At 32.4% G+C, this 22,858-nt stretch overlaps 3 protein-coding genes across 7 annotated transcripts; 1 reads left to right on the top strand and 2 right to left on the bottom strand.

The window, feature by feature from the left end:
• Positions 1–11,098: 11,098 nt before the first annotated feature.
• LOC123210112 (probable folate-biopterin transporter 9, chloroplastic) lies at positions 11,099–14,515 on the top strand. 5 transcript variants are annotated; one of them, XM_044628320.1, is made up of 3 exons: positions 11,447–11,796; positions 11,864–11,966; positions 13,001–14,515. In XM_044628320.1, exon 3 carries the CDS (start codon positions 13,061–13,063, stop codon positions 14,141–14,143), a length of 1,083 nt encoding a protein of 360 aa, XP_044484255.1. In that variant the 5' UTR covers positions 11,447–11,796; positions 11,864–11,966; positions 13,001–13,060; the 3' UTR covers positions 14,144–14,515. The 5 variants fall into 5 exon arrangements, with proteins under 5 accessions (XP_044484251.1, XP_044484255.1, XP_044484252.1 ...); XM_044628317.1 differs by having other exon boundaries at positions 11,656–11,796; positions 12,990–14,515; XM_044628318.1 differs by having other exon boundaries at positions 11,682–11,784; positions 12,990–14,515.
• Positions 14,516–15,615: 1,100 nt separating this feature from the next.
• Positions 15,616–18,120, bottom strand: LOC123210857 (pentatricopeptide repeat-containing protein At3g12770-like). The gene has a single exon (XM_044629351.1). The coding sequence runs from the start codon at positions 17,853–17,855 to the stop codon at positions 15,978–15,980; it is 1,878 nt and encodes a 625-aa protein (XP_044485286.1). The 5' UTR covers positions 17,856–18,120; the 3' UTR covers positions 15,616–15,977.
• Positions 18,121–19,376: 1,256 nt separating this feature from the next.
• LOC123212476 (myb-related protein MYBAS2-like) lies at positions 19,377–20,601 on the bottom strand. Its single transcript, XM_044631632.1, has 3 exons — positions 20,361–20,601; positions 20,135–20,264; positions 19,377–20,047 (listed from the first exon to the last, which is right to left on the bottom strand). Exons 1-3 carry the CDS (start codon positions 20,512–20,514, stop codon positions 19,534–19,536), a joined length of 798 nt encoding a protein of 265 aa, XP_044487567.1. The 5' UTR covers positions 20,515–20,601; the 3' UTR covers positions 19,377–19,533.
• Positions 20,602–22,858: the final 2,257 nt, after the last annotated feature.

Genomic DNA, 22,858 nt, shown 5'->3' with positions numbered 1-22,858 from the left:
TAAGTATTTAAAGCTTGGTCATGAAGGATAGTACGAACATTTTTTGTACATAGTTACCAAACATGCCTAGAAAGAGGTTATTAGTAAGGCATGAGAGAAAAGATAGGGTGAAAGCTATTACAAGCCTAAGTCAAGTTAGTGGCTCAAGATGCATGCATATTATTCCATGACCTTAGTCATGAGGATCACAATAAGGAAGCACCTGCGAGACTTTCTTCATACACTTACCATAATAGGGCACTACTCACAATGAGGCCTAATAGTTTGCACTAAGACATAGTAGCCACAGTAGGGTACACTTGCTCATTGTAAAATCTAATTTAGTTATAGCAGTCCAATGGTCTAGAGAAAGGGAACTGCATAGTTAACTTACATGACTAAGTTGTCAAATCCCTATTTTGACCTAGTCCAATTGGTATAGACACCTAATTTAAGTGAAGCAAGTGTTTTTCACCTAAACATGTAAGAAAAACAAAGGGTCATCCTAGATTAGGATCCATAGAGAATTTTAGATGACCAAGTGAGACCATAGAGTTTCTTGAGAGAGTTTATGTAATACCTCAGGTACATTCTAGGGGTATTTATGTCTTTTGATCCTGCTTTGAGATATTTTCAGTTTTGAATATATATGTTCAAATATATTTTTGTGTGTGTGTGTGTGTGTGTGTGTGTATGTATATATAACAATTACAAAAGGATAAAGGTGTATATATAGAAAAGACAAAAAAAAAAAAAAGGAACACTTTAAGCTTTTGTTGTGTTTTTGAAGAAAAGTGGGTGATTTGAAAGGGTTTTGAAAAATAAGGAAAGAAAAGAAGAGGAAACACTTTGGAAGTCTTGGTAACCAAAAGATCTCTTCTTTTTCCCTTTACCTATGTTTATATATATTGGATGCACATTATATGAATATGTTAGTGTGTTTTGGTGTTGATTTAAGGTGGTTTTGGTAATAAAAGAAGCAAGATAAAGAGGAGAGAGCCAACTTACAAAGCTTAGCTTGAAATAAGTTAAAGGGTATTATCCTTGGTATGTTTCATGTTTTATGTCTTTGGTTCCTTGGATCTATGTTATAAATGATGATTTTAAAGTTGAAAAATGTTGTTTTGCCATTTGGGGTATCTATGTGTGTAATTTTATTTATGACAGAGAGTTAGATAATATTTACAGTTTTACTACTAATTTCATCCCATATTTTAACTATCTTATCTGATGAATCATGGGTGCTATTATAGCTTGTTAGAAAGCTCTTTGAATCCTCTTTTCAATGATATATAGCTTGTATAAATTAGAAACCGTTTGGACTATTAAATTGCATGAACAAAAAGACTGTCTTACCAAATAAACACTAAATATAGTTTTTTGCCACTGATTTCATCTCACGTTTTGACTATCTTATCTGATGAATCATGAGTGTTATCATTGCTAGTTAGAAAGCTATTCGAATCCTCCTTTTAATGATATATAACTTGTATAAATTAGAGAGCATTTAGACTATTAAATTGCATAAACAAAATGATTGTCTTACTACATAAATAGTAAATATAATTTTTTGTCACTAATTTTATCTGACGTTTTGACTATCTTATCTAATTAATCATGAGTGTTGTTATAGCTTGTTGGAAAACTCTTTAAATCCTCTTTCCAATGATATATAGCTTATATAAACTAGAGACTATTTGGACTATTAAATTGTATAAACAAAAAGACTGTCTTACCAAATAAACAATCTAATAAATAGTAATTTACAGTTTTTGGAAAGAAAAGAAAGAAAGGAAAGGAAAGGAAAGAAAGGAGAGAAAAAGAAAGAAGAAGAAAAGAAAGAAAAACAAGGAAAATAATATGGGACTCAGGATTCAGGGTTATCTTAAGAGTATAGTATAGTAGGCTATGGATAGGTTTAGATGGAAGCAAGATTAGTAAGAGATAAATATGCATACATGCTGCGAACTATGAGGAGACACTTTACACTACACCACCCATAGTAAGGCACGTCTGTAGTAGGACATGTTCGTAGTATGATGTAAACCCCCAATAGAATCCGCTCACAGTAGAGCATGCTCGTAGTAGAATACAATTCAGATTCAAAAATGATGTAATGAGAGAAAGGAAGAGAGCTTGAGCTTAGAAAAGTGTCAAATCCTTGTAGTCAGCTTCTATAAAGTATCAAATGGATATCAAATAGGACAAAGTGTGACCCAAATAGTAAATAATGAACTATATTATCTCTTCGATTCCTTGAGGAGGCTATGATATGAGACAAAGTCCCGAGGGTGATTTAGAACAAGAAAAAAGTTAGTTTACTTAATTCTTTCCCTTTATTGAGTGTTCTTATCTCTCACTTCTTTTTCTTTCATAATTGTAGGTACGGATGATTGAGGTAGCTACGAGGTAGGGTCAGGTTAGCAAAGATAGATTTAAACAAGGGCTGGTTACCTGTGGTTTTTGTTACATGTATATGATATTATTGATTTTTGGCCCTATTTAGATAGTTGTATAGTTGTATCTAGGAGCATGTATATAATTACTCCATGATCTCAGATGTTTTCAGATGAGTTTTCATATGGGATATATACATCTTTTGTTCACTTCTAGATTTTCAGTTTTCTTATAATAATTTATAAACATTTTTAGTGATGAGTTCATTTTAAAGTATTTAAAAAAAAAAAACTCTTTGGATATTAATTCGTAACATTTTTCCTTCAGATGATAGTACTTCTAAGGAGCGATGTTATAGTTCACAAGATCTTAGAGCCCTTGAGTAAGAATTTAAGCATAGTAAAATCCATATTATTTAGGTTGGAGTCCTTGAAGAGTACTCCAGATGACTAAGTCAAGGTGGATAAGTCAAGGGTAAAATATGGATGTTGAGTAAAAGTTATAGTAGAGTATCCTACTTATTGAGTGATTTTCACTCACTCATTTACTTTTCTTGTTTTGCAGGTTCAGGTGGTCAAAATGGTTGTGATGTGAGCGGTGTTCAATGAGCATAGAGTTAACATGAAGACATATTTATCATTTTTTAGTTATATGCATTTATGTTCAAGATATATTTCAATTTTGAGACAGTTGTATGGATGTTATCACAGTCTATTCGCTACACACAATTTGTTTTGATGATGGTTTTATATTCGGACATCTTTTGTATGGTTTCCATTGTTAAGTTAAATAAGGATATTTTTAGTCATTTTCAAGTTATCAATTGAGTGAATGTAAGTATTTTAAGTGTAGCATGCTCAACTAGTCAAAGGAAGTGATATTTCCCTTTAAAGGACAATATTTCTGAAAGAATGTTACAATTTTTTTAAGTATAAAAATATTATATATAATTATTAAAAAATTAAAAATATAGAAGATCTCTTATAAAATTATAAAAAATATGAAATATTCTACATTTATTAAGTATAATAGATGAGTTAATATCAATCAGTTTTATAAGTTCCATCCTTCAAAGGTAAAAATTGAAGGCAAAATAATTTTTCATCCTTAGTAATTTTCAAAATTTTGTTCATTTGAAGACAAAAAAAAAAATGTATCGCTAAATCAAAAGTGTATAGTTGCAAATTGGTTGCTAAGTTTTAGTGGACAATTAAAATTTTGTTCTCCAAGATGATCATTTTAAGATGAAATTGATATCGTCCATAAAATTGAGTACTAAGCTTTGGTGGATGAAAACAAATTGTCCCCTAAAGTATTCATTTTGGGATGAAAATGAAATCATTCTTACAATTAAGGTTAGATTCGACCCAAGCCAAACTCGAGCTTGACTCATTTGTATAGAACAAGCTCGAGCTTGTTTCAATAGTGCTCGAGTTTAATTCATTTCAAATTAGTCAAACTCAAGTTTAGTTCGAATCAAACTTTAAGTTTGGTTTGATACTAAAACGATATCGTTTTAATGCATTTTGGTTAAAATGATGTTATTTTATAACTAATTTTTTAAGCTTGTGATCTTGACGAACAGAACACCTCTAAAGCTCAAACTTGAACTCAAGCTTTAGCTTAAAAATATTGAATTGCCAAGCTCAAGCTCACTTAAGTTAAACTTGTTTTAGGTTTGTTTGAACTGAACTCGAGGTCAAGCTCGGTTCAAATGCAACCCAGCCTAAAATTTTGCACTAAGCTTTGGTGGACATATTTAAAGTTTCATCCCCTAAAATAGTCGTTGTGGGATGAAACCGAAATTATCCCTAAATATATCTTCCCTAAAATTAGTGCTACGCTTTAGTAGATAAAATAAATATTTTGTTTCCTAAAATGATCATTCTAAAATGAAACTTTAATCATCTTTAAATATTTAGTCCCTAAATTAAATATATATTGTAGTGTTAATATTCTTTTATTATTATCAACCAGAAACAATAATTATTTATCAATAAAACTATCCGTATATATTTTAGATATACAATTTAGGTACACAGATTAAATATCATTATATGATTAGATAATTTTGAATTAAAGATAAAATTAAATTAAATCATATATTAACATATCACCTGTGTACATAATTTATATATTAAAAATATATATATATAAAATATTGCTCATTATTTATATATATTAATTTTAATAAATATAATAATAATTTAAACTCAAAAATCTTTGGGATAATATATTTTTATGGCTCACTCCAATTTGCTCCATAACTAATTATAGTATATTTATGGCTCACTCAAGGACTATTTACAGCTGTCCATCTCGTCTTCTCAGTTGGCTTTTTACAAAAGAAGTCACAACCCAGTAACGTAAACCATCTTCTCCATAAAAATGGCTACTTCTCTTTACCGTTTTCTTCTCTTTGTTTTTCTAGCATTGCACTTCAATGCTAGCAGAGCCTTTGAAGCATACGTTCATGTTAAAAATGCACTGCCAGAGAACACAGACCAAATGAAGCTTACTTGCTTGTCAAAAGATACCGGTGATGGATTTCGCGGCGTCGGAGTGGCTGCCGACCGTGATTACCGATGGAGGTTGGGTAAAAGTGTTTTGAACAGATGTCAAGCGATGTGGAATCTTAAATTTGCTCTTTGGAATGCGTATCAGCCCAAAAGAGATGCAAATCATGGCCAAGTATTCTGGCTTGTGAAAGAGAATGGTCTCTTCCTGAGTTGGGATAACGTTACCTGGGTTAAGAAATGTACGTGGAAAACTGAATGATTTTAGTTTGTTTTTTTTTTTTTTGTCCTTCTGCTTGTTTCATATTATCGTCTCTACAGATGTTTTAATATTAAAACATTTAGAACGGTTTGATTAATTAATTTACATTTCTGCCCAATATTTTTAAGGCCAAAAGACTTATTCCCATCTAAGATTTAGTGTATACCCCCAAACTTCTACCTACAAAGATTTAAAAATTCAAATATTTACATATCAATTAAATTTTGTTAATATTCTTAGTTAGGTGTAAGAAAAAAATCGTCATTTTATCAATAATATTAAAAAATATATAATTAGATTATTTTTTTTTTAAGTTTTGAAAATTAAAACTTTCACCACAGTCTCAACCTTTTAGGTTTGAAAAGTGACTTTATTCCTCTTTATAAGGTTTTTTTTTTTTTCTCTTCCCTCTCCAACCCTCATCTCCAACACTGGCGACTTCTTCTTTCTCTATCTTAACAACAAAGGTAGAAAACTGATGAACGAAGACGAGCGATTTGGGTGCCTGAAGCAATGAAGAATAAAGGGAACGAATCGATCAATAAATCAACTCTAGACAACGAAAATCGACTTCATTTTTCGTTGATTCAACTTTGAGAGAAACAAATCACACGACAAAAGCTTTGCTTAGGGCTGATTCGGCAAAAAGGCCAATGGATATGGAGAGGCTAGTCAAGGCTTCTTCATCTTCGATCCTTCAATTCAAAGCCCCAAGAAATTTTTGTTTGTCATCGACCTCCATCGTCAGCAACAAAGGGAGATGGATAGGATGAAAACAGTCTCAAGTAGAGACCACTAATCAGAAAAAAAAAAAAAAGAGAAAATATAATTTTTCAAAAATTATATTAGAGATAAATTATGAGTTTTTAAATCTAAAATGGGAAATGAGATTAAATTTTATTTATTTTAATATTATTGATAAATAAATGGTTTTGTCCTTACAATTAATATAAAATTTTAATATAAGTTTGATGATTAATGGGTATTTGGGTTTTTTAAATTTTGAAGGGATCCCAAAATAGCAATTGAGAATGCAAACCGCTCCACAGAAAAGTTGCACGGAGTGGTAGTTCCACAACAGAAATTGCAATGGCATTGATGGCAAAGATTTATGTGTGGCAGTTGTGTTTGTGAAAAGGGCACTGTTAATCAATTAACAGTTGATCATGAGCCTCTTGCTGAAAAAGTAATCTTAATCAATTAACAGTTTTCATGTGTGGTAAGGTGCTGTGGTTGGTGGTGAGTTGTTGTTGGTTTAGAAGAGAAAAGGAAAAGGTAGATGGAAAGAATAGTGGGTTGGTTTTTTTTTTTTTTATCCTTATAATTTTGAACTTTCAAAAAGTTTTTTTTTACTCATCCGTTAATCCTTTTTTTTTAAGGTTTTAGATAAAATGACTTCTCATTATAATGATTTACATAAATAGATTAACGGATAAGTAAAAAAAAATTTTTTGAAAGTTCAAAATTGTAAGGATTAAAAAAAAAACTAACCCACCATTCTTTCCATCTAACTTTTCGTTTTCTCTCCTAAACCAACAACAACTCACCGTCAACCACAACACCTTACCACACTTGAATGGTGGGTTGGTTTTTTTTTTTTTTAAGGTTTTAGATAAAATGACTTCTTGTTATAATGATTTACATAAATAGATTAACAGATGAGTAAAAAAAAACTTTTTGAAAGTTCAAAATTATAACGGTAAAAAAAAAAAAAAAACCAACCCACCATTCTTTCCACCTACCTTTTCCTTTTCCCTCCTAAACCAACAACAACTCACCGCCAACCACTGAACCTTACCACATTTGAATGGTGGGTTGGTTTTTTTTTTTTTTTTTAAGGTTTTAGATAAAATGACTTCTTGTTATAATGATTTACACAAATGGATTAATAGATGAGTAAAAAAAAAACTTTTTGAAAGTTCAAAATTATAAGGGTAAAAAAAAAAAACCAACCCACCATTCTTTCCACCTACCCTTTCCTTTTCTCTCCTAAACCAACGATAACTCACCGCTAACCACAACACCTTACCACACCTGAATGGTGGGTTGGTTTTTTTTTTTTTTTAAGGTTTTAGATAAAATGACTTCCCGTTATAATGATTTACACAAATGGATTAACGGATGAGTAAAAAAAAACTTTTTGAAAGTTCAAAATTATAACGGTAAAAAAAAAAAAAAAACCAACCCACCATTCTTTCCACCTACCTTTTCCTTTTCCCTCCTAAACCAACAACAACTCACCGCCAACCACTGAACCTTACCACATTTGAATGGTGGGTTGGTTTTTTTTTTTTTTTTTAAGGTTTTAGATAAAATGACTTCTTGTTATAATGATTTACACAAATGGATTAATAGATGAGTAAAAAAAAAACTTTTTGAAAGTTCAAAATTATAAGGGTAAAAAAAAAAAACCAACCCACCATTCTTTCCACCTACCCTTTCCTTTTCTCTCCTAAACCAACGATAACTCACCGCTAACCACAACACCTTACCACACCTGAATGGTGGGTTGGTTTTTTTTTTTTTTTTAAGGTTTTAGATAAAATGACTTCCCGTTATAATGATTTACACAAATGGATTAACGGATAAGTAAAAAAAAAAACTTTTTGAAAGTTCAAAATTATAAGGGTAAAAAAAAAAAAAAACCAACCCATCATTCTTTCCACCTACGTTTTCCTTTTCTCTCCTAAACCAGCAACAATTCACTGCTAATCACAGGACCTTACCACACATGAATGATGGGTTGGTTTTTTTTTTTTTTTAAGGTTTTAGATAAATGACTTCTCATTATAATGATTTACACAAATGGATTAACGGGTAAGTAAAAAAAAAAACTTTTTGAAAGTTCAAAATTATAAGAGTAAAAAAAAAAAAAAACCAACCCATCATTCTTTCCACCTACTCTTTCCTTTTTTCTCCTAAACCAGCAACAATTTACTGTCAATCACAGGACCTTACCACACATGAATGATGGGTTGTTTTTTTTTTTTTTAAAGGTTTTAGATAAATGACTTCTCATTATTATGATTTACACAAATGGATTAACGGATGAATAAAAAAAAACTTTTTGAAAGTTACCAAGGTTTTCAAAATTATAAGGGTAAAAAAATAATTTTAACAAACTTCGATAGGGAATAGCCATTAGTCATTTGTTTTTTAAAACAAAAAGAGTAAATAAATTTTCCCACCCAAGGTTTGTCTTAAAAACCTTTTCTACCTTAGTTGGTATAATTAATATTTTTAACCCAAAATTATACTATATTAAAAAAAAACTATGTAAAGACAAAATAGTAATTTTATCAAAACTTGATTTTAAAAATGAAAATAGTTGTCAGTCAAACTCAAGTATTATAAACATGGCCGTTTAACACTTAAAAATGTTTAAAAAGCCAAATATTAATCTTTGAAATTTTTCAGACTATCATATATTTTAAAACTATTATATGACCTCAATAATTTTAATATAACATTTACACTCATAATTTGTTATATTATATTAATTATTTCATAGTATAACTTTCATTTTTGAAACTATTATGAATGAATTGATATTTCAAAAATTTCTAAAAATTTCCAAACTTTTTTTATTTTCAATAGCCCTCAATTTTTTTCAAAAAGCCCCCTAATATTTATAAAAACTATGTTTACTCTCTTAATATACGATTTTACAACAAAAACACCAATATGTATAAGAAATAAGGAAGAAAGAGTGAAAGGAAATTGAAACAAGAGATTTTTTTATGTAATTTAGATATTTAAAAGGTTATGTTTAATTTTTGTTAATTTATGGTTATATGATCATTTGAAAATAAAATAATAGTGATAAAAATGTTAATTTCATTTTTTAATATTATTATTTTATTAATACAGTTTATTTTAAACAGAAAAATGTTATTTATAATGAATTTTGTGTAAAATAATGTTATTTATACAACTTAGAGGTAAAAGAGTGTTTTAAGATCAAACTTTAGGTGGAAAATTAATAAATTACTCAAACAAAAATAAAACGCCACATTTCAAATAAATTAAGGCCGAGTGAAATCTCCTACCCAAGCTTTGAAGAAATGATAATTTTTCATCCTTTAAATTCTAAAAAATAAATTTTCTCATGAATCATTCACTTTTATTAATAAATTTCACTTGGTTTCATTGTAAATTACAATTTGTCATTTTTAATAAAATTAAAAAATTATCCTGAACCCTTAATAAATTATCAATTAACAATCTATCCTTTTTTTATTGAAATTATAAAAAAAGAAATATTAAAAAATTAAGATTAGGAGATTTATATTTGAGAAGTGAACCGTAATGCTTATGCAGCCATTAAAAATCATATAAACAAGTGTGCTGACACAACTTGCAAAATCGCAAGTCATGTCACGCCCAAGGACTGTATGGTTATGCTCGAGCCTAGGGTTGGATTCGAACCGAGCTAGTTCGAGCTCGAACTCGATTCGGTTCCGTTCAAACCCGAAATGAGTCGAGCTCTATTCGGTTCGATCGAGTTCGAACTGACTCAGATTGGCTCGGTAATTTTTTTTAAAATTTTTTTATACAAAACGACGTCGTTTTAATCTATTTATATATATACACACAAAATGGTGTCGTTTTAATATGAAAAACGAATCGAACTGAACCATAAACGAGCTGAACTCGAGCCGAGTTAGATTTGGCTCGAGCCGAACTCAAATCAAACTCGAGCCGGCCATTAAAAAAATCGAGCTGGCTGTGAGCCGAGCTTGGCTCGGCTCGAATTCAGCCCTACTCGAGCCTAAAAGGTTAACTTGCAAATCAATTTGACGTAGCTCGTAACTGTTAAAAAATTTTTAAAATAATATTTTTTTTTTCCAAAAAAATTTGGTGAGGAGTCGCTGCCCAAAGGCCCCCCCGCCCACCTAACGGTTAGTTGCTGTCGGTTTTATTAACTTTATTATTATTATTTTGCATTTCCTATAAATACCCACCGTTGATTGATAATATCTATCACAATCCACTCATTATTTTTCTTAACTCTTTCAATCTCAATCTCAATCTTCGATGTCAATTCTCAAGCTCTTCTCTCAATCAATTTCCAATTTGCTAAATTATTTTGTTTTCAAAATTTTGTCAATTATAATATTGATTTCATTCATATCAAAATGAATCCAAGGTCTAATAAGTTTAATCATTTTAATTATTTTATAATAATATTACATATGAATTTAAAAAATTCATCATATCTTAAATGAAATAGGTGATCAAATGATTGAAGCAAATTCACTTTTATAAACTCAAATGAGAAAAAAATAATTCAATATAAACACTGTCAAAGAGTTTTATAAAACAAATAAGAATGAAAACAAATATTTCATTCTTATATATTATTTACAATACCATAGTTTGAGAAATCACGTGTCCTTCCCATTTAAATCTATAAAAGTGAATTTATCTTAATTGGAATACAATAAATTTTACAGAAAATGAGATATCAAAGATAACAAAAAAAGAATTATAAATTTTATAATTATTTTATTTTTATATATGATTTATTTTATATTTCTATTGTATAGTTTCCTCCATTATAAATGAGTTGATAGGATAAAATTTCAGAGTTTTACTTAATTCATATACTATTTATGGATAATAGAAATAGATTATTAATTTGATGAACTTAAAAAAAATCAAAAAGAAAACAAATTATTATAATTATATCCGCGTGCAAACTTGTCAATTGACAGATTTAGGCCCGGCCCCTAAGTATAATGGACTGTGCCTATATACAGACCCTTACATTGTCTAATCCATAAACAAATTATAATTATATCCGCGCGCAAAGGAAACGCACGTGTGAAATACTGCTCCTCTGACAGTCCGTTGTCGCGATGCAAGCTAAAACCGTTGGCCTCATACAAGAATCCACGTGTTGTGATAACCAGACTGAAGACAGCGTGTTCTCCAACTCTTAATACACAGTGGACCCCTCAAGATCCCCAATAAAAGTACAACAACGGCGGCTAACCGGACCTCCAAGAAACAAAATTTTCTTTACAGTTCAGCTGGAACCCTCCGATTCTGTATTTGTAAATCTTGAATCTTTAATTTTTTTCCTTCAAATTTTGCTAATAGAGAAATCCACCACTACATTCTTCTAGACTTCTCTCTTCTCTCTTCTCTCTTCAACTCTCTCTTCTTATTCCTCTCATACCTTCTTCATCCTTCTGTTCTTTCGCCGAAACTCTTGGAGGGTTCTTGTCCTTTATCTCATTTTTCTTAGACACGCAAGTCTCAATCTTTTGTTCTGTTTGTCTAAACCATGAATTACCCGCTCATTTGTAACAGCAGCTCTTTTAATACAATCAGTCCAAAGGTTCCAAGAGTCTGGAATTTCAATGTCAAGCCTATATTTTGTACTTCTTTTCACAGCAATAATCCTAGTAACAACACAATTAACAGACACTTCAAGCTACCCTTGAGTGATCAAAGTAGGCCAGTGTTGAGTCCCAATATAGATAGAATAGGGCCGGGTGAAGTTTCTGTGAGGGGAACCAAAAGGGGGAGGGGAGGGAAGGATGTTAAGAGAAGGTTTGGGGAAGTGGGCATTGGACAGATGTTGGTTGTGTGTGGGTTGGGGTATTGGGTGCAAGGTTTCAGGTGTTTTCCCTGGTTAGCTCTTAACTTTAACATGGCTCATAACCTTAATTTGCATCCTTTAACTTTGCAGCTTGTGCAGAACACTGGAAATCTTCCCATGGTGGCCAAACCTCTTTATGGGATTCTCTCTGATGCTCTTTACATTGGTGGTGCTCACAGAATTCCTTATATTTGCATAGGAGGTTAGTTTCTTAATCATATCATTCTACACTATGATTTTATTCGTCTTCAAAAGTTTCATAAACAAGTTTTACCATGCTAAAGCTCATCCTTTGAACTTTTTTATTTAATTTTGTTGAGTTGGAGCTTTATTTTTTTATTCTGTAATTTAGTTTATGTGGGAGTGTAGCTGAGATTTACAAGTGGTTTCTATTGTCTGGCATGGCCTTCTTTATTCTTGTCTTTGGTTTTGGTTTTTGGTTCCTTTCCCTGTTTTTATTATGTTTCAGATTCGGTTTGTCTTAGTTCCAACGGCAAACTTGTGGAAAAGAAAAGTAAAGGTAGCTGATTTTTTTTCTTCCTTCAGATAACAGATTCTTATAAATCATATAAGTTTCCTTATAAAATTGTCAAACTTTACTGAAGCTTCAAGTTTCAAACCTAGCTTAACGTTTAAACAAAACTTTATGAATTTATTATTTTATTTGTAATCATGATTTACTCACAAAATGAAATGACTGATTTTGGTTTATAGTATTAAAAGTCAAGTTATTTAGGTTAGATTAGGGAATCATTGATGTTAAGATCCCTGAATCTTTGTTTGTTCTGTATTGCATATCCCAAAATCTGGCATTTACCATTCTGATTGACAATTAAGTATTCATATATTAATGAATTTTGATATTACATGAGCAATCAAGTCTAACAAGTTTCAGAGTAGGAACAATTTTTGTGTAGTAATCCTGCTTTAATTAAAATGTTATGATTAAAAAACATTGTTTATGATAGCAGTAGAAGGAATTTTTAACCATCTTGGCACTTATTAGGATAAAAATAGATTAGAGACTAGTTTTCTTCAACAATTTGAAGCTTGCCAGTGAGCTTATGGTCAAACCAAGAAGTATGAACGTAATGCATAGTCATGAGTCAAGATCGAATGGAATGATACATAGACACGTAAATCCCTTATGAATTCCTATAAGTATTATAGGTGGTTGGCTGATTACAGTAATGAAAGATTCTCATTGAAATAAAAAACTTCTCAGTGCTTTTGCAGATTCTGTCTTGGGGGCCATTAGCATTATTTCCTGTTGCTGGTAAAGCTCTTCCAAGCCTGATGGCATGTGTCCTTCTTGGTAATCTTGGAGTGTCCATTGTAGAAGTTGCAAAGGATGCTCTTGTAGTAGAATATGGCCAAAAACACAGAGTGGTTGGTATCCAGTCTTATGCCTTTATGGCTGCAGCTGTTGGTGGAATTCTAGGCAACTTACTAGGTGGATATATCTTACCCAAGGTGCCACCTACAACCATGTTCCTCATATTTGGTGTTCTGTTATCTGTTCAACTTATAATCTCATTATCAGTAAAAGAGGGATCTCTTGGTTTGGCTCAACCATCACGTTACAGCCTTCCAAGAAAATCAATTTCAAAAAGTTTTATGAAACAGATATCCAATCTGGTTATGGCAATCAGTGAGGAAAGCATATCCCGTCCTCTTATGTGGCTTGTAGCATCTGTTGCCATGGTCCCTATTTTCTCAGGTTCAATTTTCTGCTATCAAGCTCAATGTCTTCATCTTGATCCTTCAGTAATTGGGATGTCACGAGTGATTGGCCAGTTGACGCTTCTTACATTGACTTTACTATATGACTGTTACTGGAAGAAGCTTCCCTTGAGAAAATTGATTGGGATAGTGCAAATTTTGTATGCTTCTTCCCTTCTTCTTGACTTCATTTTAGTGAGACAGATAAATCTTCAATTAGGAATTCCCAATGAGGTGTTTGCCCTTTGTTTCTCGGGTTTAGCCGAAACTCTTGCACAGTTTAAGCTCCTCCCCTTTTCAATGCTTCTGGCAAGTTTATGCCCACCAGGTTGCATAGGCTCACTCATGTCTTTCTCAGCTTCAACACTGTGTCTATCATCAATTGCCAGTGGGTTTTTGGGTATTGGATTGGCTTCTGTGATTGGAATAACATCTCAAGATTACTCAAGTTTGCCCATGGGTATCTTGATACAGTTCCTTGCAGCATTGATCCCTTTACTATGGATTCATCATGTTCCCTTGTCGCAACCTTTTTTTGATAAGGTAGGAAAGAAAGGTATGAGTAAAAGAACTCGAAAAAATAGGAGAGTTGGAAAAGCAGTGCTGGATTCGGTATTTGTTTACCGCCGTGAAAGAGAATCTGAGTCACAGTTCTGAACAAGTTTTGAGAACAAGGACTAGAACAAAAGAATCTTATGAGTCTCCTGATCCTCATTTCTTGTCATCTATCTTGAATGATCTTCAATAGGAGCTCTGAGGTCACAGTTCTTGTAACTGGTGACCTGTATGCCCAATTTTCCTGGTCTCATAAGAAGGAGATTAGACTTGAAGAGTGGTTTGTGTTTTTTTTCCTTTTTTTCCACAGTTGATATCATCACTTTGAGGCTGAAGCTCAAAATTCTTGTGTATCATATCAGGTTATTTATTCTGTAAACTTGGTGATAACTCAGTTAATGGATGATAGCAGGAAGAAAAAGCAGCTAGATTGGCTGTTCTTTCTCTTTAATAGAAAACAGGAATCCCAATATATTTTGTTGGTGCTTGCTATTAAAAACAAAAAGTAGAAACAATTAAATCAAAGAAAAGGAATTAAGAGCTAAGAAATTCATTCCAGTCAAACTGTCTCTCTCCCTATTTCCTTCAGCTCCATTCAAAGTGCATTTATTCCTCTAAGAAGCTTTGCTCCATGAACTTAAATATTTTATTTGGATTAATGCATTCTAAGATGTATAAACAAAGTCTATCAAGCTCTTAATATTTTGTTGGCAAATCAGCTTCCCAGAGTGCCTTTATCACAACAATTAAAGACTAACCCATTTCGTAGAATTTATAATAAAAGCATGTTCAAAGGCGATGGTAAAGAGTTCCAAAACTCAAAAGCGCTGTCAAATCCATCGTGTCCAAATGCATAGTGTTCAATTTCATCCAGTTGAGCTTCAACTTGAGGACATGCTCCTGCATTTTCTGGGTGATGCAGGTGATTACAAAAGCAGCTTTTAATGGTAGAGCACGATGGAGCCAGCTGAAAAATTCCTTAAACAGACTGCAACCTATTTCATGCTAAACCAGAATAATGGTGGTGGAAGCTACCAACAAAATAACTAGATAAGCAGAGAAATCCCCTCTCTGCAAGCGCAAGTGGACAACTTTTTATGGGCAGTTTGATAGAGGTTAAGAGCACAGTGACAATGGCAAGAACTAAGAGCGGGATCATCAATTAGGGAATTGAGGAATAATAGAGAAATCATGTTTGATTTTATAATTGCGTCAATTTAGTGTCAGCTTTATTTACATAGTATCTAATTGAGAAATACATATTATACAAATTATACGATTGGTGGCATTTGATTAGAGTATTTTAAAATAAAAAAAAAAGTAAACAATTACATAACTCAATCACAAAATATCATTTCAGTTTATAAAGATAAGTTTATATAATTTGTTTATATATATACTACTTTTGGTTGGTATGATAATGAAAGAACACGTGGAAATCTTTAGAGGAATTTTATATGTTATAACAAAAGCTCACTAATTATGCTTGAAATTTCTGTACACTCTTTTGCCTAATAAATTCGAGAATTTAATCAATTTTCTTTTAAAATGATGATCTTCCAAAAGAATTTAGATTACTGAATTGTATTTATAAGGTTCTGGGGCAGAACACTACCGAAATTTATACATGTCTGCGGCTAATTCAGTACAAGAAAACCTGTTCTTGCTCGGCTAATATAAACTGATAATTGCTACAAAAATTCGGCATATATTCTTCCTCACAAATGATAGATCATTTTCCAGGATCTTTAAACATTCCACAGAGCTTAAGATCCAATCTGGCTTACCTGCAGCAGCCATGTAACCCTTTTGACATTCGGATATATAACTTTGCACGTGTGTTGAATGAGAAAGTTGATGGCATCTTTTTCGTAGGAGATGTATCTGATCCATGAGGCACAGCCACAAAATGAATCAATTCTCAGCACCTTGAGAATTACGTCATTGTTTCAAGATCAAGAGAATAACAAGGTCCTCTCATTATTAAAATGAGGTCATCTAGCATTTCATAAATGGAGTTGGAAAAAGGATGAGCTTTATCGGCTACACAGAAACAATGGGTCTTGCCATTAATATTAATCCAACTGCACCCAGGTGCCTTCCTTAAACCCTTATCTTTCATTACTGCTCTCACTTCAGCCACAACATCCCATCTTCTTGTGGAAGCATACAAGTTCGATAGTGAAATATAGTTTGAGGGGTTCTCTGGTTCTAACTGAATAAGGAATTTGTAAGCCAAATCCTGCATCTCAACATTTCCATGCATTATAGAAGCACTAACAAGAGCCCCCCAAACACTTGGACCAGATTCCACAGGCATTGTTTTGATGAAGTCAAGTGCTCTATCAAGCTGGCCTGCTCGACCTAACATATCGACAACACAAGCACATATCTCAACTGTTGGCTTAATGCCATATACATTTATCGCTGTGTTATAAATATCAAGCCCTTTATCTATCAACCCTGACCTGCCACAAGCAGACAGAATCCCCACTATTGTTATCATGTCTGGTTCTTTCCCGAGGGAAAGCATCTCATCATACAAAAGGACAGCTTCCTTACCCTTCCCGTGCAATCCATATCCTGAAATCATTGAACTCCAGGAGATTGAATCTTTTTCAAAGGAACTATCCTCAAAAATTTGCCTAGCACAATCCAAGCTCCCACACTTAGCATACATATCAATTAAAGCATTACACAAAGACACATCATGACTGAGCTCCTTTCTAATTGAAAATCCATGAATTTGCTTTCCACCGATTAAACCAACAAGAGAGCTACAAGAAGGAAGAACACTCACAAGGGACACTCTATTTGGTTCTATTCTATCTTTCTCCTGCATTTCACGGAAAAGAACCAGTGCTTCATCCAAATCTCCATTCTGCACATATCCACTGATCATTGCTGTCCAAACATAAACATTTTTGTGCTTCATTCTATCGAATACCCGCCTACCTAGAACAACATCTTTAGTTCTTGAGTACATATCAATTAAACAACACTCCAACTGAAAATTCATATCTGAAACTATATCCAATTCATTCCTCACAATATAACAGTGAAGCTCCCTACCATAATCCCCCCTCCTAGCATTATCATCTTGACGACCACAAAAAGGCAAAAGACTTGAAATAGTAAATGCATCAAATTTTACTCCTTCGACCTGCATACTCTTGACAATTTCCCACAAATCTTTATCAAAATTATAATCCCCTGAATTAGCATACCCTGAAATCAGCACATTCCAAGAACTCACATTTCTTTGCGGCATTTCATCGAACATGTTCGTAACTTCACTATATTTTCCACATTTATTGTACATGGCCATGAGAGAATTCGCAACAACAATATCAAAAACAAACCCAATTTTTATACTCATACCGTGAATCAACTTCCCTAAACTCAAGTCCTTGATCTCGCCACTCACTTTTGCAAGTGTTGGAAGGGTAAAATCATCAGGGGACACATTGCTATAACGCATATGAATATACAAATTAAAAGCTTCATTATAAGCACGATTTTTGCCATACCCATTAATTAAGGAGTTGTATATATACACATTTTTAAGTTGAAATAAGCTAAAAACGAGTTCTGAGTGAGTTGGGTGACCACACAAAGCGTAAGCAGTGATGAGTTTTGTGGCTAAGAAGGGGTTTGAACTGAAGCCAAAAGTGAGAATCTGAGCGTGGGATTGTTTGGTTAGCTGGAAACATTGGTGGGCGACTGAGAGATTGAGATACTGAAGCAGAGCGTCAGAAGTGTAAGCCCGGGAGATTACAAGGGTAGACGTGTTGCGTGCAAAATGAAGGATCATCACAGAATAAAGTGAAATAAAATGAATTGTGGGGAGTCAGCATCCACTGAGTTCAGATGTCCTCCGTTCACAACACTGTAGCTCAAACTGCGGCCCTTTGTCCCTCTGGCCCTTTGGTCCTAACGCGTGCCAGTGCCACTGAATTTTGGAACAACACATACGTACTGGATAAAGGCTGCAACATATGTGAGTTAACTTATTCTTTCATAATTGTACCTCAAAAAGAGCCTTACCACCAAATGGGGATCTTTGATGGTTATACCTAGCATTCTAGTGACTTGACACATCAAAAGCGTTTAAATAACCCACATCAAAGACTGTTTAGAACACTTCTACCGACTTATTACGACAAAGTAATAATGAACGTATGTTTAACTCTAATAACCAAACCATTTTAAGAAAATACTATGTGCACTCTCATCTCCACCACGTTTCCTTGCCTAATTTCATTGGGTGTGATTTTCAGCACCGACAATTTAATTATAGAAAGAATTATGTATAATACAATACTTCACCAAATAATATAACATACTAATAACTTCAAATTTAGTATATTTCTTCTATTTATTCTAATCTAGTCATATAAATTAGTACAATACAATATATTTTATCACACACACCCTATTTTTAAAGTGGATATGAACCGAACCAATCTTGAACACCTCTTGACTCGAGTATAGCTCAAAACTTAGCTTAAATCTGTGGCTTGAATTTATGACTCGGATTTGTAACTTAAGTTCTCAACTCATTGAATATATGACTTCATTTTATTCAATAATAACAAAAAGATATTGTTTTGACAATTATTTGATATTAGTTGAATCGAGTTGTAAGTCACATTTAAATTAAAATGAACCATTGTCAGAAATATATCATCCCTCTCAGGAATAGCTTAGTTTGATTTCAACATAAATAAATTTGAGTTGAACCGACTTTTGAGACCAAATCAATTTGATTCAAATCCATCCTTATCTATTCTTAATGAAACAATCAAAAGCCATCAATTTTTTTTTTTGTTTTTATACAGAAAAGTGCTGTGTATGCATTGATATTATATAATATTGTTGTTGTTTTCGCATGTTTAGTGATGGAATGTTTTGTTTAAACCTTAGCAACTTATTAATTTATAGCAAGATTTCAAAAAGGGTGATTCAGGAAATCACAAAAGATTACACATGACATAAGTGCAATTAAGAGAATCTAGTTCTAATCTTAGGTAAATTGATAACTTATTATAATATTAACCCAAAACTTTTACAAAGATTATGATGACAAACATCAACTCAAAAGAACAACCTAAAGTTGTACTAATGTCTCATGCTTTTTAGTTCTAAACATAATAAAGATGACAGCAACTTTCATCATCTTAAAGAAATTCTTAATACCTTTAGTGATGAATTTAATTGAGTCCATCAAATCATCTTTATTTTAATTAATAATACTGATTAGTGACTTGACAAATCAATTAAGCAAAATTTGATCATTTTATTAATTACAATCATACATTAAGTTATGGATTGATCTTCTTGCAAGCCAAATTTCCACACAATCTGCATCAATCCAAAGCTCCTTCTGCTGCTTTTTTAGAGCCTTCTCGCTTGATGGTGATAAACTGCTGAAATTAACTAATTAAGTAGGATGCACTGATTAAGAACACAAAATTTAACCCAAATTCAAGTTAACAAAAGGGAGAGACTAAATTGGGCAAAGTGGCTTTGCCTGCCCCACCGAAATTGCCATGAAAATCATCCAAGTTCCACAAATTATCCCACAGTAACTCCTCATTTGAGGGCTCTGTCAAAAGCGCATTGCTGCCGGCCATGGAGTAGAACCACCCTTCTTGTTGTTCTTCACTACTGGTATGAGGATATGTTGCCCCCATTTCTTGCCTTGGTTGAGGCATATGCTGAGCTTTCTGCTCATTCTCCTCGAGCAAAAACATAATTTTCTTCATGTCAAATTGATTGAGTTGCTGCATTTGTTGTTGCGGTTGCTGATGCTGCTCCTGCTGCCACTGCTCCTGCTGCAACTGCTGTTGTTGTTGATGAAATTGTTGCCTTTTCAGGAGCCGGTTCTTGGCCTTATCAGAGTTTTCAGGAGACAGTTTGGCCTTTTTCTTGAAATGGGTTCTCCAATAGTTCTTGATTTCATTATCAGTCCTCCCCGGCAGGCTTCTTGCAATTGTTGACCACCTAAGTAATTAATTAACTTGGCTCTTTTAGCTTTCAAACTTGTTCTACATGAATCAAATTATAAAAATTTATTGATCAAATGCTTACCTGTTGCCCCACCGAGCATGTAACTCTATAATTATACTCTCTTCATGAGGGGTTATTTGCCCCCTCTTAAGGTCTGGCCTTAGATAATTCACCCATCTCAATCTACAACTCTTTCCATTCCTTCTCAATCCTGTACACCGCAAAAAAGCAAGCAACATATGTTCAACAAAACTGACCGATTACAACATAAATTGAAAATGTTTTTAGTTAATAAAATTAAAAATACCTGCAAGCTTAGCCACAGAGTTCCATCTCCCTTCACCATGCAATCTGACATATTCAATTAACAATTTATCTTCTTCAGCAGTCCAAGGGCCTTTCCTCCATCCCTCTTCAATGATACCCCAACCCATGTGACCACCCATCACTCCCCAAGACATGAATGTAAAGTTAAAAATGCTTAAAGCTTTTGGTTTGCTTTGTTAAAAGGCTTAATTGAGCTCTTCACCTAGGTAATGCCTAGGTAAAGTTGGTAATGTCTTCCAAATTCTATGGCATTTGAGGTAAGTGTTTGTAGCATATTTATATACGCACTAAGGCCTCCTCCTGCCTTATTCTATCGGTCAATTTAGTGTCCTTTTCAATATCATCAATATCCATTTCACTGTTTAAGCTACTTGTTTATTTGTACAACACCATAATCAATTGATAACCACAATCAATTGTAAAATGACTTCAAAACCCTTTTCCCCATCAGGGTTTTCATCAAATTTCCCATCAAACGGCTGTGGTGTATGTGATGGAAGGATCCATTGGGAAATTAAAAAGAATGTTAAGGCATTGGGTGACATGTTCTAAGGATCAAATCCAAATAGAATATATTTTATTAATGGCAAAGTGAAACAAAAGAGCCACGAATCTCACGGCCTTAGGCCACGTATAAACTAGGGCTTTTGCATCTAAAGTATGGCATGAGGAGTAGACAATAAAATAAAAGCGGGTGGTGGATTTTTAGCACGAAAAATCACAGCAAAGGCCTATGAAATTTGCCCAGGTGTTGAGTTTGTTCTCTTCTTAGGGATATTGATTCATTTAATCTCCATTAACTCTTAAATAAAATAGAATTTGTTGGATTCCATATCGCGTCTTGGGGAGATTAAATTATTCATACTATTGACGGTTTTGGTACGTCATTTAGAGGACAGGTGACACCTTTGATTACGTTTTCATAAGAGATTTTGTTTATTAGTCTTGAGATTGAATGTATTTTCCATTCTCATAATCTTCATTAGCCACATGTATGTATCCTACAAGCTTTTTTTGGGTTTTTTTTCTTTTCAAATTTGATTAGGTTCCCAACAATCCATAAAAGGATTTGTACTGTATCAATAATCTTAATGTAAGATTATTATTATTATAAATTACGCATATAATATTGTTTTGATTATAAATCTCTACGGGTGAAACTAGGAAATTACATAACAAGATGTAATGACTATGCACTTTATGAACGAGTAAAACTGTATGAACAAACTTATTATTATAACCTAATATAGTAATATTTGATTAGATGATTTTGAAGTGAAAGAAAAAATAAATAATTGTGTCACTCAATTACAAATTGTCACTTCAATTTTTATAATTTGTTTATATATATAATATTATATTTTATAAACTTGTCACTGTTAGAGACTGAAGAGTCTCACAACAAATAAAAAAAATATAAATTAATAGTATATAAATGTGATAGATTCTAATTAATTTTGTGTAATAAGAGTTTTGATCTCTATAAAAATCAAATAAGTAAACGTCACAACCTAACTTGATCCTAGATACAAAGTGACAACGTACTTAGCCAAATAACAGGTTTAATAGCGTACGATAATTACATTTGTGAGAGAGTATTAGAGAGTAAAGAATCTCATATCAACTAAAAACAATACAAGTATGGCATTGTTTAAAATTATATGAAGTAGAAGATATTAGGTTGAAGATAGGGGATGCCCTTTTATCTATCTAATAAAATAGTGTTAGTGGGTGAAGTGTACAAAATCAGATTCAGATTGAACTTGAAAACTTTCTAATCATTTTGCAAACGTGTGACAACATGACCAATTTTAGTAGCATGGAAATTGCAAACGTTCCTTAGTGGCACCATCAAACTCACATTAATAAATTATAATTAGACACTAATATACTTGTTTTGTAGGGATTATTTATTTTATTAATTAAATTAAACACTTGCACTGTGCTTAAACTATGTTTAACAGCTAAGCATGTGTGTGGCGATCGTAAAGGAGTAAAGAGTAGAAGATTTCATATTAATTTTAGTATTTATTTTTTGTTTTATGCTTTGGGTGTCTTTTTCAGAGTAGATTGGGATACAAGTTATGGGATGCTGTGGGGTTACAAGCGAGAATTAATTAACGTTTGGAAGGAAATACCAAAGAGTTTCTAGAAACCCTAATTTTTTTTTTTTTAACGGGAAAATTTTATTGAAATTAAATCTGTTTTTAGGTTAATCAATTACATTAAATAGATAAAATTCTTCATTTAACATCAGATAAGTTAAGAATTTAATTTTAAAATTTAATTAGAGATGATCTAAATTTTTGTTTTCGTATATAGGAACTCTCTTATTTATTATTTAAATTATTCTTTTGAGGCAGAAGCTCCTTCTCATTTACGTAAAGTCTCATTACACATGGTCTAATCCAATTATAACAATGAAGATTATTCTATAATTTTATGTCATTTATGTGATAAAATTTACATGAACAAAGC

This window comes from Mangifera indica, chromosome 3, assembly GCF_011075055.1.
Source record: "Mangifera indica cultivar Alphonso chromosome 3, CATAS_Mindica_2.1, whole genome shotgun sequence".
NCBI classification, from domain to species: domain Eukaryota; kingdom Viridiplantae; phylum Streptophyta; class Magnoliopsida; order Sapindales; family Anacardiaceae; genus Mangifera; species Mangifera indica.
This window is presented reverse-complemented; position numbering and strand designations above follow the sequence as displayed.

Bases quoted from the DNA above. Each gene is read 5' to 3' on its own strand.
- LOC123210112 (XM_044628316.1), top strand. From the start codon at position 11,447: ATGAATTACCCGCTCATTTGTAACAGCAGCTCTTTTAATACAATCAGT. The intron at 11,967-12,989 runs GTTAGTTTCTTA...AAAACTTCTCAG, and splicing joins TCCTTATATTTGCATAGGAG to TGCTTTTGCAGATTCTGTCT.
- LOC123210857 (XM_044629351.1), bottom strand. From the start codon at position 17,855: ATGATCCTTCATTTTGCACGCAACACGTCTACCCTTGTAATCTCCCGG.
- LOC123212476 (XM_044631632.1), bottom strand. From the start codon at position 20,514: ATGTCTTGGGGAGTGATGGGTGGTCACATGGGTTGGGGTATCATTGAA. The intron at 20,265-20,360 runs GTATTTTTAATT...TGCGGTGTACAG, and splicing joins CTCTGTGGCTAAGCTTGCAG to GATTGAGAAGGAATGGAAAG. The intron at 20,048-20,134 runs GTAAGCATTTGA...TTAATTACTTAG, and splicing joins CATGCTCGGTGGGGCAACAG to GTGGTCAACAATTGCAAGAA.